This window comes from Hordeum vulgare, chromosome 7H (assembly GCF_904849725.1).
Source record: "Hordeum vulgare subsp. vulgare chromosome 7H, MorexV3_pseudomolecules_assembly, whole genome shotgun sequence".
NCBI lineage: Eukaryota > Viridiplantae > Streptophyta > Magnoliopsida > Poales > Poaceae > Hordeum > Hordeum vulgare.
This window is the reverse complement of record NC_058524.1, coordinates 430674239-430690415: the sequence shown is the minus strand read 5'-3', so window position 1 is coordinate 430690415 and position 16177 is coordinate 430674239. Positions and strand designations below refer to the sequence as shown.

At 49.2% G+C, this 16177-nt stretch overlaps 2 protein-coding genes across 2 annotated transcripts; one reads left to right on the top strand and one right to left on the bottom strand.

The window, feature by feature from the left end:
* The first annotated feature begins 7883 nt into the window (after positions 1–7883).
* LOC123409032 (probable methyltransferase At1g29790) lies at positions 7884–9361 on the top strand. Its single transcript, XM_045102029.1, has one exon. It carries the CDS (start codon positions 7884–7886, stop codon positions 9192–9194), a length of 1311 nt encoding a protein of 436 aa, XP_044957964.1. The 3' UTR covers positions 9195–9361.
* Positions 9362–10006: 645 nt separating this feature from the next.
* On the bottom strand, positions 10007–15640 carry LOC123408882 (E3 ubiquitin-protein ligase CHIP). The gene is made up of 8 exons (XM_045101916.1): positions 15362–15640; positions 12690–12757; positions 12524–12587; positions 11554–11625; positions 10872–11005; positions 10661–10790; positions 10369–10479; positions 10007–10269 (listed from the first exon to the last, which is right to left on the bottom strand). Exons 1-8 carry the CDS (start codon positions 15479–15481, stop codon positions 10144–10146), a joined length of 825 nt encoding a protein of 274 aa, XP_044957851.1. The 5' UTR covers positions 15482–15640; the 3' UTR covers positions 10007–10143.
* Positions 15641–16177: the final 537 nt, after the last annotated feature.

The window sequence follows — 16177 nt, the reverse complement described above, 5'->3', positions numbered from 1 at the left end:
GCCACACACGGTATGTGGACGGATGTTTAATATGTCACGCGTGTGATGAATGTCGGGACCCAAAAATGGCATCCCTTAAATAAATAGAAATGCCACCTCTTAATTAAAAAATGACATCTCTTATAATTAGAGGATATCATGTGAAATAGTTTGAAATTATATAAAATTACCGTGTTGAGTTTTCCTAGAGAGAATGCCATATGTTGAAAAGGGTGGTAGACTGGAATTCAAACCCAGGTGTACCAGGTGGAGGGACGCGCTGCTAGCCAGCGCGCTGTCTCATGTGTTTTGAAAAAATAGTTCACTGTTATTTTCCAAAAAAGAAAAAGTTCACTGGCTTGTTTCGTACAACGAACTAGTTTGGAAAACCGGATGTGGCTTGGACCCTACGCCAGTATTCGTGCAAACGAATCCGACCGGAGAATGGGGTCACTGCGAAAACTCTCATAGCGGGTGGTCGCCAGCTAACGTTTCTGTTCTTATAAAGGAAATCCGAGAGGAAGCACTCTTTATTAAGAAAAAATGTTTGTAAAAACAGTTGGTCTACTTTCAGAATACTATATGGAAAACGTTTCCTTTTCGCCGGTGGATCTACCATGAGCATCAACCGCCTTGACTATGTGTCACGTGTCACCATGGCCCACGTTTTTTTCTCGATTTATCCTATCTAGAGAGGAAAACGTTTCCTTTCCGTCGGTGGATCTACCATGAGCATCAACCGCCTTGACTATGTGCCACGTGTCACCATGGCCCACGTTTTCTTCTCGATTTATCCTATCTAGAGAACTCGAAGCTTCATCCTCTCCCCAAAAATATCTCCCGGTCGCTCCTAGCAGTCAAGCCACCAACGCGCTTTTGCTGCTCCTAGCAGCAAGCAGCAATGGTTTTCCCTCATCCCTTGCAACAAGCAGACCTTACTGCCATCAGCGCAGCCACCATCGCCGTCCCATTCCTGCCATCGGCCGACCCGCGTCGGCCCTGCCTCCCTGTGCCAGACCGGATCTGGATCGATCCCTGCCGTCAGCGGCATTTGTGCTGCTCTGGTCGCTCGCGCTGCTCACCGTGTTCGCGATGTGCGTGCTCTACTTGGGGCGCTTCATGCTCCGGCTCCCCGCCGTGCGCGCTGAGTTCCGGCACCACGTCGGCATGAACTACCTGTTCGCGCCCTGGATCTCGTGGCTCGTGCTGCTTCAGGCCACACCATTCCTGCGCCCGGACGCGCCATCCTACCACATGCTGTGGTGGGCCGTCTCACTGCCCATCCTTGTCCTGGACGTCAAGGTCTACGGCCAGTGGTTCACGCGTGGCAGGAAGTTCCTGTCCATGGTGGCCAACCTGCCCAGCCACATGACGATGATAGCGAACCTGATGACGGCGAGGGTGGCGGCAAAGATGGGGTGGCACGAGGGCGCCGTGGCCATGTTCGCCCGTCGGCACCGTGCACTACCTCATGTTGTTCGTCACGCTGTACCAGAGGTTCCTCGGCTCCGACTCGCTGCCGGCCATGCTCCGCCCGGTCTTCTTTCTCTTCTTCGCCGCTCCAAGAAAAAACTGCAACAAAGCGATTGTTTCAAAAACTCGAGGGTTGTTTCAGGAATTACCCGGTGCCCACGAAGCGCGCGCGAAGAAAAAAAACCGCAACAAAGCGATTGTTTCAGAAACTCGAGCGTTGTTTCAGGAATTACCGGGTGCCCAGCCTAAGCGCGCGCGAAGAAAAAAAACTACAACAAAGCGATTGTTTCAGAAACTCGAGCATCGTTTCAGGAATTACCCGGTGCCCACGAAGCGCGCGCGAAAAAAAAACGGTAACAAAGTGATTGTTTCAGAAACTCGAGCGTTGTTTCAGGAATTACCGGGTGCCCAACCGAAGCGCGCACGAAGAAAAAAAACTGCACCAAAGCGATTGTTTCAGAAACTCGAGCATCGTTTCAGGAATTAGGCCAAAGCCCCTCGTGCGGATCGGATGGGTGAGATCGGTTGGATGCACCAAATCGAATAGTTGTGAAGGTGGCGGATCATTGGAAATAATCCGCCGGTGGATGCGTAGCGTTGCCCATACTATATGATGTTTCATGAATTTTTTTCCCTTGTTCCAAGGAAAACGTTTCCTTTCCGCCGGTGGATCTACCATGAGCATCAACCGCCTTGACTATGTGCCACGTGTCACCATGGCCCATGTTTTCTTCTCGATTTATCCTATCTAGAGAACTCGAAGCTTCACCCTCTCCCCAAAAATATCTCCCGGTCGCTCCTAGTAGTCAAGCCACCAACGCGCTTTTGCTGCTCCTAGCAGCAAGCAGCCATGGTTTTCCCTCATCCTTTGCAACAAGCAGACCTTACTGCCATCGGCGCAGCCACCATCGCCGTCACATTCCTGCCGCCGGCCGCCCGCGTCGGCCCTGCCTCCATGTGCCAAACGGGATCTGGATCGATCCCTGCCGTCAGCGGCGTTTGTGCTGCTCTGGTCGCTCGCGCTGCTCACCCTGTTCGCGATGTGCGTGCTCTACTTGGCGCGCTGCATGCTCCGGCTCCCCGCCGTGCGCGCCGAGTTCCGGCACCACGTCGGCATGAACTACCTGTTCGCGCCCTGGATCTCGTGGCTCGTGCTGCTTCAGGCCACGCCATTCCTGCGCCCGGACGCGCCATCCTACCACATGTTGTGGTGGGCCATCTCACTGCCCATCCTTGTCCTAGACGTCAAGGTGTACGGCCAGTGGTTCACGCGTGGCAGGAAGTTCCTGTCCATGGTGGCCAACCCGGCCAGCCACATGACGATGATCGCGAACCTGATGACGGCGAGGGTGGCGGCAAAGATGGGGTGGCACGAGGGCGCCGTGGCCATGTTCGCCCGTCGGCACCGTGCACTACCTCGTGTTGTTCGTCACGCTGTACCAGAGGTTCCTCGGCTCCGACTCGCTGCCGGCCATGCTCCGCCCGGTCTTCTTTCTCTTCTTCGCCGCTCCAAGAAAAAACTGCAACAAAGCGATTGTTTCAGAAACTCGAGCGTTGTTTCGGGAATTACCCGGTGCCCACGAAGCGCGCGCGAAGAAAAAAAACTGCAACAAAGCGATTGTTTTAGAAACTGGAGCGTTGTTTCAGGAATTACCGGGTGCCCACACAAAGCGCGCGCGAAGAAAAAAAATGCAACAAAGCGATTGTTTCAGAAACTCGAGCATCGTTTTAGGAATTACCCGGTGCCCACGAAGCGCGCGTGAAAAAAAACTGTAACAAAGTGATTGTTTCAGAAACTCGAGCATTGTTTCAGGAATTACCGGGTGCCCATCCGAAGCGCGTGCGAAGAAAAAAAACTGCAACAAAGCGATTCTTTCAGAAACTCGAGCATCGTTTCAGGAATTAGGCCAAAGCCCCTCGTGCGGATCAGATGGATGAGATCGGCTGGATGCACCAAATCAAACAGTTGTGAAGGTGGCGGATCATTGGAAATAATCCGCCGGTGGATGCGTAGCGTTGCCCATCTAGAGAACTCGAAGTTTCATCCTCTCCCCAAAAATATCTCCCGGTGGCTACTAGCAGTCAAGCCACCAACGCGCTTTTGCTGCTCCTAGCAGCAAGCAGCCATGGTTTCCCCTCATCCCTTGCAACAAGCAGACCTTACTACCATCGGCGCAGCCACCATCGCCGTCCCATTCCTGCCGCCGGTCGACCCGCGTCGGCCCTGCCTCCCTGTGCCAAACCGGATCTGGATTGATGCGTGCCGTCAGCGGCGTTTGTGCTGCTCTGGTAGCTTGCGCTGCTCACCCTGTTCGCGCTGTGCATGCTCTACTTGGCGCGCCGCGTGCTCCGGCTCCCCGCCGTGCGCGTCGAGTTCCGGCACCACGTCGGCATGAACTACCTGTTCGCGCCCTGGATCTCGTGGCTCGTGCTGCTTTAGGCCATGCCATTCCTGCGCCCGAACGCGCCATCCTACCACATGCTGTGGTGGGCCATCTCACTGCCCATCCTTGTCCTGGACGTCAAGGTCTACGGCCAGTGGTTCACGCGTGGCAGAAGTTCCTGTCCATGGTGGCCAACCCGGCCAGCCACATGACGATGATCGCGAACCTGATGACGGCAAGGGTGGTGGCAAAGATGGGGTGGCACGAGGGCGCCGTGGCCATGTTCGCCCGTCGGCACCGTGCACTACCTCGTGTTGTTCGTCACGCTGTACCAGAGGTTCTCGGCTCCGACTCGCTGCCGGCCATGCTCCGCCCGGTCTTCTTTCTCTTCTTCGCCGCTCCAAGAAAAAACTGCAACAAAGCGATTGTTTCAGAAACTCGAGCGTTGTTTCAGGAATTACCCGGTGCCCACGAAGCGCGCGCGAAGAAAAAAAACTGCAACAAAGCGATTGTTTCAGAAACTCGAGCGTTGTTTCAGGAATTACCGGGTGCCCAGCCGAAGCACGCGCGAAGAAAAAAACTGCAACAAAGCGATTGTTTCAGAAACTAGAGCATCGTTTCAGGAATTACCCGGTGCCCACGAAGCGCGCGCGAAAAAAAAACTGTAACAAAGTGATTGCTCCAGAAACTCGAGCGTTGTTTCAGGAATTACCAGGTGCCCAGCCGAAGCGCGCGCGAAGAAAAAAACTGCGACAAAGCGATTGTTTATGAAACTCAAGCATCGTTTCAAGAATTAGGCCAAAGCCCCACGTGCGGATCGGATGGATGAGATCGGCTGGATGCACCAAATCAAACAGTTGTGAAGGTGGCGGATCAATGGAAATAATCCGTCGGTGGATGCGTAGCGTTGCCCATCTAGAGAACTCGAAGCTTCATCCTCTCCCCAAAAATATCTCCCGGTCGCTCCTAGCAGTCAAGCCACCAACGTGCTTTTGCTGCTCCTAGCAGCAAGCAGCCATGGTTTTCCCTCATCCCTTGCGACAAGCATACCTTACTACCATCGGCGCAGCCACTATTGCCGTACCATTCCTGCCGCCGGCCGACCCGCGTCGGCCCTGCCTCCCTGTGCCAGTCCGGATCTCGATCGATCCCTGCCGTCAGCGGCGTTTGTGCTGCTCTGGTCGCTCGCGCTGCTCACCCTGTTCGCGTTGTGCATGCTCTACTTGGCGCGCTGCATGCTCCAGCTCCCCGCCGTGCGCGCCGAGTTCCGGCACCACGTCGGCATGAACTACCTATTCGCGCCCTGGATCTCGTGGCTCGTGCTGCTTCAGGCCACGCCATTCCTGCGCCCGGACGCGCCATCCTACCACATGCTGTGGTGGGCCATCTCACTGCCCATCCTTGTCCTGGACGTCAAGGTCTACGGCCAGTGGTTCACGCGTGGCAGGAAGTTCCTGTCCAAGGTGGCCAACCCGGCCAGCTACATGACGATGATCGCAAACCTGATGACGGCGAGGGTGGCGGCAAAGATGGGGTGGCACGAGGGCGCCGTGGCCATGTTCGTCATCGGCACCGTGCACTACTCGTGTTGTTCGTCACGCTGTACCAGAGGTTCCTCGGCTCCGACTCGCTGCCGGCCATGCTCCGCCCGGTCTTCTTTCTCTTCTTTGCCGCTCCAAGAAAAAACTGCAAGAAAGAGATTGTTTCAGAAACTCAAGCGTTGTTTGAGGAATTACCCGGTGCCCACGAAGCGCGCGCGAAGAAAAAAAACTACAACAAAGCGATTGTTTCAGAAACTCGAGCATTGTTTCAGGAATTACCGGGTGCCCAGCCGAAGCGCGCGCGAAGAAAAAAAACTGCAACAAAGCGATTGTTTCAGAAACTCGAGCATCGTTTCAGGAATTACCCGGTGCACATGAAGCGCGCGCGAAAAAAAAACTATAACAAAGTGATTGTGTCAGAAACTCGAGCGTTGTTTTAGGAATTACCGGGTGCCCACCCGAAGCGCGCGCGAAGAAAAAAAACTGCAACAAAGCGATTGTTTTAGAAACTCGAGCATCGTTTCAGGAATTAGGCCAAAGCCCCTCGTGCGGATCGGATGGATGAGATCGGCTGGATGCACCAAATCAAACAGTTGTGAAGGTGGCGGATCATTGGAAATAATCCGCCGGTGGATGCGTAGCGTTGCCCATACTATATGATGTTTCATGAATTTTTTTCCCTTGTTCTAAAGCATGTCATAATATATTTTTGTGTCCCATGAAGTGCAAGAAAAAAATTGATGAAATATTATGTAATAATATGTGACAAAAAAGAATCATAAACTATTATTCCCTCCGTTCTTAGTTATAAGTCTTTGTAGATATTTCACTATGGAATTAAAATTATTTATGTTATTCCATACGTAGTTCATAATGAAGTCTTTAAAGACTTATATTTCCTACATTTTAAAATAAATGTCTTAAATTTATATTAATTTTAGTATAAAATTAGGGAAAGTCTTACCTTCCACCGGTGGATCTGTGCGATCCATCCGCCGCCTCCTCATCCGTTGTTTTTTCCCCATCTCGTGCCCAACGTTTTCCTGAAACTGGACAGTTGTTTCAGAAACTGCCCAGTCCTCGTCCGCCTACCGCGGCTCCGCACGCACGCCGTCACCGGCCTACCGCCGCCCCTGCTCCGCCGCCCTCCGCCATCGGCCTGTGCGCTGCCCCGCCGCCCTCCACCGTCGGCCCGCCCCTCACCAGATCCCCACCTTGCCGGATCGCCGGATCCCCACCTCGCGCGGCGAACGAGGAGGTGTGGGGCGCGGACGCCGGCGAGCTCCCGTCGCAACAACCATGGCCAGCCCCGGCTCCCTCGGCCTTGGAGCAAGGTGGTGGAGGAGAAGGCCGTGGAGGTGGTGTACGGGAAGGCTGACGAGGCGGCAGCGGAGGACGAGGAGGAGAAGAAGATGGAGAAGGCGGAGGCGGAGGCCGGGGCGGTCATCGAGGGCACCACCGCGTCCTTCAAGGAGGAGAGCAACCTTGTCGCCGACCTCGCCGACCCCGAGCAGAAGGCGCTCGCCCAGATCAAGGAGCTCGTCGCCGCCGCGCTCGCCGGCGGGGAGTTCGACCTGCCCCCGCCGCCGCGTTCTGCAACTCGACCTTTGTTGCAAAAAGTTTCCTGCAACATGACATTTGTTGCAAAAAAATTCTTCCGTAAAAATACCTATGTTACAGAAAGACGAAGAAAAAAAAATCTGCAACAAGTAAATTGTTTCTGAAACTCGACCGTTGTTTCAGGAATTAACGGATTCAAAGTTTATTTTTTGCAACAAAGCGAAAGTTTCTGCAACTCGAGCATCGTTTCAGGAATTGCGTCCAGAGCGGATCAGACGCAGCGGATCGGACGACTACACGCGCGAGATCGAACGGCTGTCCAGGTGGTGGATATTTAATAAATATCCACCGGTAGATGCATAGCAGTCTCCATAAAATTATATTAAGCTTAAAACATTTACTATTTTGAAACGAAGGGAGTAGTCTCTTTGTAAACTAATATAAGAGCATTTAGATTACTAAAGTGGTGTTGTAAACGCTCTTGTATTAGTTTACGGAGGGAGTATTTAATAACGGAGAGAGTTCAAAACATGGCATGGATCTCTAAGCAACCATGGTTATCATTTCTCTAACCTGGCTTGTAGAGAAGGCAACGGCGGACCTGGGTTCACTTCTCGCATTTCGCTAATGGACACTAAACGACCTCCAGATTCACTCACTTCGGACTAAGCAACATGAACGTGCATTAACGTTGCAGGAGTATGGATCTGCAAGCGTCTTGCTCCCCTCCTTTCCACGTCCTACGCAACGCGATTGAATCAAGCTCGATCGATCGATCGATCGATCCTCCACTCTAAACTATCATTACCACGCTAACTCCTGCCTAGGTCGTTAGAACTTGGCACTTCCGATTAGCAAACACATGCAGGCCGCGACTCGCGCGCGCGAGGAATTAAACCGAGGCCTGCATAGCTAGATAGATACAGTTTGGGAGCTGGAGAATCAAATGGAGGGCGGCGAACTGCTGGGGAAGAAGCAGCTCAGCCCGCCCAACAGGAGGCGCTGGTGCAGGTGCAGCACGACCACGGTGACGCTGCTGCTCTTCCTGGTCACCAACACCGCCTCCATCCTCCTCTCCTCCGGCGCCGGCGCCTCGGTCGTCCGCCGCTACGAGCCCGCCGCCGTCCGCCTCTGGGACGACTCCGCCGCCCTCCTCGCCGACCTCAATGCCACGCGGTCCGCGCTGCAGTCCAGCCGCGTCGAGCTCGCCGGCCTCCACGCGCGCCTCGGCACCGCCACCGCGCTCCTCCAGACCCTCCTCGCCGAAGCGCGCGGCGGCGATGATCAGCAGAAGGAGGATGCACCCGCGTCCGGAACTGGGTGGTGGGCACGCGAGCTCGCCGGCGAGCTCAAGCTGGCTGTCGGGAACGCCAGCGCCGGCGAGGCGGCTCTGGGCCACGCGTGCGGACGCCTCCAGGATGAGCTCGAGCGGTACATGGACTATATGCCCGGCGGCGAGTGCCCGTCCGACGCGGCGCTCGAGCACCTGCTCATGCGCGGGGGCTGCGAGCCGCTGCCCCGGCGGCGTTGCCGGCCGCGGTCACCGGCAGGGTACGTGGAGCCGGCGCCGCTGCCGAAGAGCCTGTGGTCAATGCCGGCGGACGCCAGCGTCGTCTGGGACGCGTACCACCCGTGCAAGAACTACTCGTGCATGGCGAGCCGCGGCTTGGGCTTCGACCTCCGCGGACGCCGCGAGAAGGGCCTGTGGACGCGCGACGACGGCGCGCTCGCCTACTCCGTCGACACGGCGCTCGCGGCCAAGCCCAAGGCCAAGGGCGCGGTGCGCATCGGGCTCGACATCGGCGGCGGGGGCGGCACATTCGCGGCCCGGATGCGCGAGCGCGGGGTGACCGTAGTGACCGCGACCACCAACGCGGGCGCGCCGTTCGGCAGCTTCGTCGCGTCGCGGGGGCTCGTACCACTGCACGTCGGCCCGGCGCGCCGCCTGCCCTTCTTCGACGGCACGCTCGACGTCGTACACGTGTGGCGCGAACTGGCGGGCGGCTGGATGGTGCCCGGCGACGGCGTGGCGCTCGAGTTCGCGCTGTTCGACGTCTACAGGGTTCTCAGGCCCGGGGGGCTGTTCTGGCTCGACCACTTCGTCTTCCCCGGCGCGCAGCTGAACGCAACGTACGCTCCAATGCTTCACCGCGTGGGGTTCAAGAGGCTGCGGTGGAACGCCGGCCGGAAGCCGGACGGAGGAGTGGAGAAGAACGAGTGGTACCTATCGGCGCTGCTCCAGAAGCCCATGACATGATGACTACTAGGAGACTGGGTTAGGCAAGAACCTGAACTAAACAAACTGTATCTGGAGGCTGAATTGATTATTTTTTCGCAACCAAAGTACTGAGCAGTCTGAGAAGTGAGAACATTGTAACTTCAATCCGAAAACAGAACAATTGCATCATGCGTTTTCTTTTCGTACTATTCTGACTTCGCATCAGATTCAAGTTTACTAGTACTACAGTAGTTATCCTGAGCTCTGAAGTACCAAACGCAGTTTAGCCGAGCACTGGACGCGGATCTTTGAAGTAGCACAATGCAAGGTGTTTAGACAAGTGCTTGGTAAAATAAATCAAGTTTTTCTTAAACATTCGATGCTTATTTCTACAAGGGAGTTGCCTAAATAAACGTCTATCTTCTATAAATAAGCGCCCGTGCTTAAGAAAAAACTAGTTTATTTTTCTAAACACCTTGCATCATACAAGGTCTAAAACAGTTTAGCTAAGCATTGTAAGTGAATTCAAATCCTTAGGATTTTGCTCGATATTCCTAAAGCAAAGTCCCGAATCCAAACTCCCTCCATCTTCAAAAAGAAAGCCCACAAAATCTTGTCACAAGCCAAATGGCGCAACGGATTATTGATGTTTTTCTCCACAAACTCGAACGTTTGACTAGACATAATTTATAGGCCTTCTTTTGGGAGACAGAGGGAGTACATTATAGAAGCTAGTAGTGCTCTGAAAACGTTTAGGAACACAATTAGCCAAAGGATGTCAAGATATCAGCAACTGAACTTGCTAAACCCACATGCCTACTTCCTTACACATGTACCCATGACAAATTCTATGCATGATCCAATCCAATTTAACAACACTCACAGTATGTACAACTTCCTTGATGTCAACAAGAAAACAACAGAACCATGTACTGCCAATCTTACTTCCAAACAAGGTGTACCCTACCAATTCAATTGTACAAATCAATCACCTGATCTTGTAAGCCCAACCATGTTCATTCAAAAATACATCTACAGCCTCCTTGACGGCGAGGTTTGATATTAGTTGGTGTGGTTCCAGTGCTTCACGGGTCACAGGGTCAAATTTCCCCACCTACGAATTTGAAAGTCTCATGAGTTTGGTAAGCAAGCAAAACACGAGTGGCCAAGTATATCTTAAGAGATTTATGTTTATTTTACGTTTCTCGCTTACCCTATTTAAATGGTCAAGAATCACAGCCCTCTCATAAGTAATTCCGCTTGGAGTGATCACTGGATCCCTGAAGATATCAAGTGTAATTTTGCAGCACAGATGGTCAGGAACCTGCACAAAATGCATGTTTGATTATTAAACCAGGCAAGCCAATATAATTAAATACTCCCTCCGCACAGAATTAACTATCGCTGAAATGAGTGAATCTACACACTAAAACGCATCCAGATACACTCATTTCCGCGACGGTTAATACCCGACGGAGGTTGTATTTTGTAAGGGGGTTTCCTACTTCTGTTGGAGTATCAGCCTTTGCAGCTTTCCTGAAAACTTCATCTAGCTCATTTATATGCTCTTCAGAAACGTCTGCAGTTGGACTATCAAGGCTGTTATAACTCTTCAGAGCTTTTTTACATGTTGTGCTGCAAAAGGACAAATGATACATTAGGCGGGAACTGCAATACATCCACTGATACTAATTGGAAAAAATATTAGTTACGCACTTCAGTTTATTCAATTGAGAGAATCGCATTTTTGATAGGCCTTCCCATTCAATGTATTTTGCTTTAGAAAGCTCTTGCCATATCTCTTCAACCATATAGCTTGCAGGATGTGCACCCCTTCCAAGCTCCAAAGACTAATTTTGCATAGTTTGGTCCATCAGTAAAAATAGCATAAACATAGTTGTTGTGCAACTAAAATAACATCATCAAAACAGCAAACAACAACAATGATGGCATTTGGCATCGTACTTTCCTGTTTGTGTTGGTAGTTAGTACTATACGCATGATTAACTCACCACAACAACTTTTTTTAAACTCAGATTAATATCACATTTGCAAATTATCAAAATGAGTGGACAAAAGATAGGGCAGGTGGATGTTAGTAAGATGTGCTCCCAATCAATATTATTGTGTCTCTGAAAAAGCCGAATTGGTACCTAACGAATACCAAATCCAATTCGGGAGTCCAATACAGATATCCAAAGACAGCATTAGAGCATATGTAAGAGGAAAAGGCAGGAAAGAATGCCAGTAAGGCACAGTTAAACTCCCTCAAAAAAAAGTCGCAGTTAAACCATCGCCCATAAGTGGGTAACTAACGTTAATGGTAAGTCAATATTTTCTACAAATAATCAGATCCATATTGATAGTTGGAGTAATAAAGAGCTTTTACAAGAGGAACCTTTTCTAGTGCTTTTATTCCTCCAGCCAGTTCTTGCCTGTTGAGAAGTGCAAGCCCAAGCATGTAATGTGCCTACCAATAGAGTAAAAGATTATTATCACTAGACAGGAGAATAAACATACTAACATTGCAAGGAAAATATTACAATGATGCTTTTTCAACAAAAGGAAAACTATGTCACATGCAGTGTAACATCAAGTTGGAACAGCGGCGTTCAAGCCAATCTCAAAATGTCCAGATCTGAAGCAATCATCTCTTACTTTCTCTCTTTTAAGAAGAAGCTGAATAATCTTGAAATGCGTCAAAAAAAACATTTACCAAGGGTATTTGAAGCATATATAAATTACCTAAAGCAGGAACACTAATAGGTTTACTTACAGATTCAGGAGGTTCATACTTAGACTTCTAGTGATGATGAATGTCACAATACATTCAAGGTCATTTGGCTGCACTAGAGCCAAAAATAAAATAATACAAGACTTCTTAAATGATTTGGCAAATCAGGTCTCTCAAAAATTCAATCTTAGCCAAATGAACCAAACAAAACACAAGCTGGCTCGATATTGAGTTAACAATGAGCACAATTACATAGCTACATATTTCAAGTAACCTTACAACTGAGAGGTCAGCGCCATGCAACCTCAAACTGTTCATATGTCTAGGTCCAGTTTCCAATTGAGGAATAGAGTACACACAAAAAGATCCTGTAATACCGAATAAAGCCTAACTTAACTAGAGTGTGGATTCATGCTACACTGAGTTTCTCAAACAGGGTAAAAGATCCAATCCATTACACCTTTGGTTAAAACGGAAAATGCTATTTATTTTCACTACAGAAAAATTCCCTGAAAATAGTAAAGTGGATTACACCTTTTGATTATTTAGTATGATGTGCAGCATGACCTTGGAATAAATAAACAAAGCACTTAAAGAGGTTAACTACTAAATAAAGCTCAAGACACAAACTCACCTTAACGGAGTGGCTGTCATAATGGATAGCCATTCTACAATCTTCCTCAACCTTAGCCCACTCACTGTCAAATTCAATAGCAACACAGTACAATATAAACCTTGGACCGTGCATCAAATTGATGAATAAGACGCAACAAACAAATGAAAATAGGAGTTGCACATACTTCCGCTTCTTATAGCACAGTGCTCGGTTGGTCCGGTATACTGCAACATTTTGGCAGAGAGCTATAGCCTGTTAACCCATAAAATACTAAAGTTAGCCAGGAAGGTGTAAATAATGCAGGAATTCTAAATAGAAGGGCACAACAGTTGACAGAATAACTATTTCTACAAATGACACCATGAAGAGAAATTTAAGACGCTCCCAAACTTTCTGGGTGACCTATTACCAGGCCCAGCCCTTGGACAGGGCAGCCAGGGCAACCGCCCTGGGCCCCTAAGCCTCTCAAGGGTCGGCCCAGCTAAGCCGGTAATAATTTTTAGATCCCAAGCCCTTAAGTGTCCAACCAAATCGATAAATGGCAAACATCCAATAAACTCTTGTACAGGCAGCGGCGGCCCATGTGCATCCTTTGTTCGCTTGATGGATGGAGTGCCATTTTACTCTAGCTAGCTAAAAAACTATTTACTCCAGAGCAATGCATTCGCAGCAATAGTTTTGCTCATACAAAACAAAGGCCACCTCATTCTTGCTCTTCTCTTTCCAAATTATAGCTTGCACTGGCCTCGGTAAAATGCATAAGAAATACTCCTGGTTCTAAAAACAATATTTTGCATTCTTCTAACTTAAAAAAAATACTGGGCTTGGTAATATGTGTACAACTTTAAGTTCTGTAGCACTTTCTGTCACATGTGCACCAAAATCGAACTTAAAGCACCCGAGACTGGGTTTCTAGCTCCTCATTTTCTCTTTCTCATGCATACTTCAATCACTATTTTTTCACATGAACTTGAAGATACATAATTCGTCCTATTACTAAGTGCATCATTTCTTTTGGTTTTTGATTTTTCAATTCATTCCTTATTTGTTCTAAAATAAAGGGAGCACGCACATCTAGGACCCAGGTGTACGAAAACAACATCCGCACAGGCTTTGCCTAAAAGCCTGATCACAATTCCTTACGTTGTCACAACTAATAATGTAGGAGATATGTCGATCGACAACCTCAGTTTCTGCAGGAGTACTATTTTTCCTTCTCCAGGTTCAGCTTATGTCTAGGATGTAATTCATCTTTTTGGGCGTGTTTGGGCAAACATAGAAGTTAAGATCACAAACTTAACATAATAACAGAGAGAAATGGCTATAAGCCTATAGCTATAGCTTTGCACTAGTTTTCAATTACTAAGGGGCCTTGGGCTTTAGTTTCGCCCCAGGACCCCTGAAATCCAAACCGGCGCTGCCTATTACCTCCTAGGGGGTAATAGATCACCCTTAACTACCAAATAGGCATCAATATCTTTTGTATTTGGTATACTGTGCATCAACGGAGATAATATATTTGGAAGGTCTATAGCATATGTATGCATCTCGTATGCGTTAACATGAGAAAACATGTAACATGTACGTGACAACACATACGTGTCTCAGCAGTGTACTACATGCATACATGTGTATGATCGATCGAAAAGAAGTCTTAACAATGTATTACTGCTATAATAAGGCGTACGTAAGCCTGATATCATTTCTATGTTGATTTTGACAATGTACTACTGTTTATATTTGATGAATTTGTAGTTTTATTTTCATGAAATAAAATATGGTTGCGGCATGCACCTGCTTGAAAGTATAACATGTAGACCACATTATGTCTATTTCCATTTGTGTCACAGGTTTCCAAGTTAAGCACATTTGTGATTCATTTCATTTTGTTCTCTAAAAGACAATAATTATTGACCTTCTGTATAGTCAGATACGAGGAAAATTAAATAGCCTTGCATCTTACAAGATGAAAGGCATCAGCTATAGCCTTATATAGTGCACATGGTCATATAATTTCACCTATTTTTTAGCAAATGAATGGTTCGGAGGTATTCACTTCTCTTAACTCATAGAGCGTAAGTTGGAACATCTTAAAAGAGCTCATGATTTGAAGAAGCAAAACAAGAAGAGTTCCCAAGCAACTAGAACCTTAGCTGGATTGCAAACATGTATGACTTGCCCCGACATTCCATCTTTCTTGTGACCATAGCAAAAGTTATAATTTGTAGACTTCACATATGCAACACTTCTAGAGATATGTGACTAGTTTATAATTTCTATGCCCGGGTGCAGAAGTAAACCATGGTACAGAAACCACATTTTCTCTGTTCTCTCTTCTCCGGGGTCCGGGCAGGCTTTAACAAAGCATCGGCATTGAAAATGAATACCCAAGATAAGCATCGGCATTGAAAATGAATACCCAAGATGCTTAAATGTAACTCATCCTGCATTTCTTACCTGCACAATGCCATAATGGTGTTCTGTTAAGTAGCTCCTCTCAGCTAACAAAGATGCAAGAATATGTGTAATCACTGATCACACCACCTAACTGCTCACAGGTAAAAGCACACACATATAGGTAATGGCACAGCCTTCCATGTCAGATAATTCAGCAAAGCTACAGTTGGTACTCGGAAGCAATCGGGAGCATTCGGCAGGAATTGCAGATGGTTGATCACAACGACGGCCCAAAACTAACCACGATCCTCGGCTGAATGGGCTCCACACCGCTAAACCATCCCGCGGCACACGGATTCATCTGAAGCAAATGGAGCCTAGAGACTCCAATCCAGCAAAAAATCGGGGCGCGGAGATAAGCTAGCCGCGCGGCGGCGACCGCGAGCAACCCCTGCTTACCCCGGTGTAGGCGTCGATGGCGGCGCTGATGCGGTCCTTCTTGAAGAAGGTGTTGCCCTCCTGCTTGAGCAGCTCCGCCTGCCGCTTCGATCCCGCCGCGCTGTCCGCCGCCGGCGACATCTCCGGCGGCCGTCGCTTCGTGCCGGCGAGGAGGGAACGGGGTTGGCGGATGGGTGGGAGAATGGGGGGGAGATTTGGTTCTGGAAAAATCGTCGCGTGCGCCTCGAGGCTTCTTCCCCTTTCGAATTTGTATCGATCCCCCGAACGCGAGACGAGGAAAACATGGGGTGCGTTTTTGCGCGGAGGCCCTTGCATTTGACTACCGAGGGCTGAAATTCAGAACGCTATGGCTCGCCTTCGCGGGTACCCTCGTTGGAAAATTGGACAAAATATTTGTTATTCGATAAAAATTATGATTATAATAAATTGGTACTGCTTTTTTAGAAATCTACTAAAAGCATCTCCAACAGCAGCACAAAAATATCGGGTAAATAAAAAATTTAACGTGTTACTTTAGCACTTTAAAGCGGGTGGACCAGAGTATCTTCAATAGATGCGCGCTAGTGGGGCGCCTAATCCAGCGATCTCACCGGCAGCACCACAGAGTTTGCTGCGCGCGCAAGTCGACGCACCAAATATACTGCGCGCGCACAAAAGTTTTTAACGCGCGCACTGTTTTGCAGCGTCTGCTGAAGCTATCCGACGTCCAAAAAACGAATCTTTTAACGCGCGGGGCACTATTTGGACGTCTGTTGGAGATGCTCTAAGTTACTACCTAAATTACAACCTATCTTACGTAGTAATTCTTATCTTACA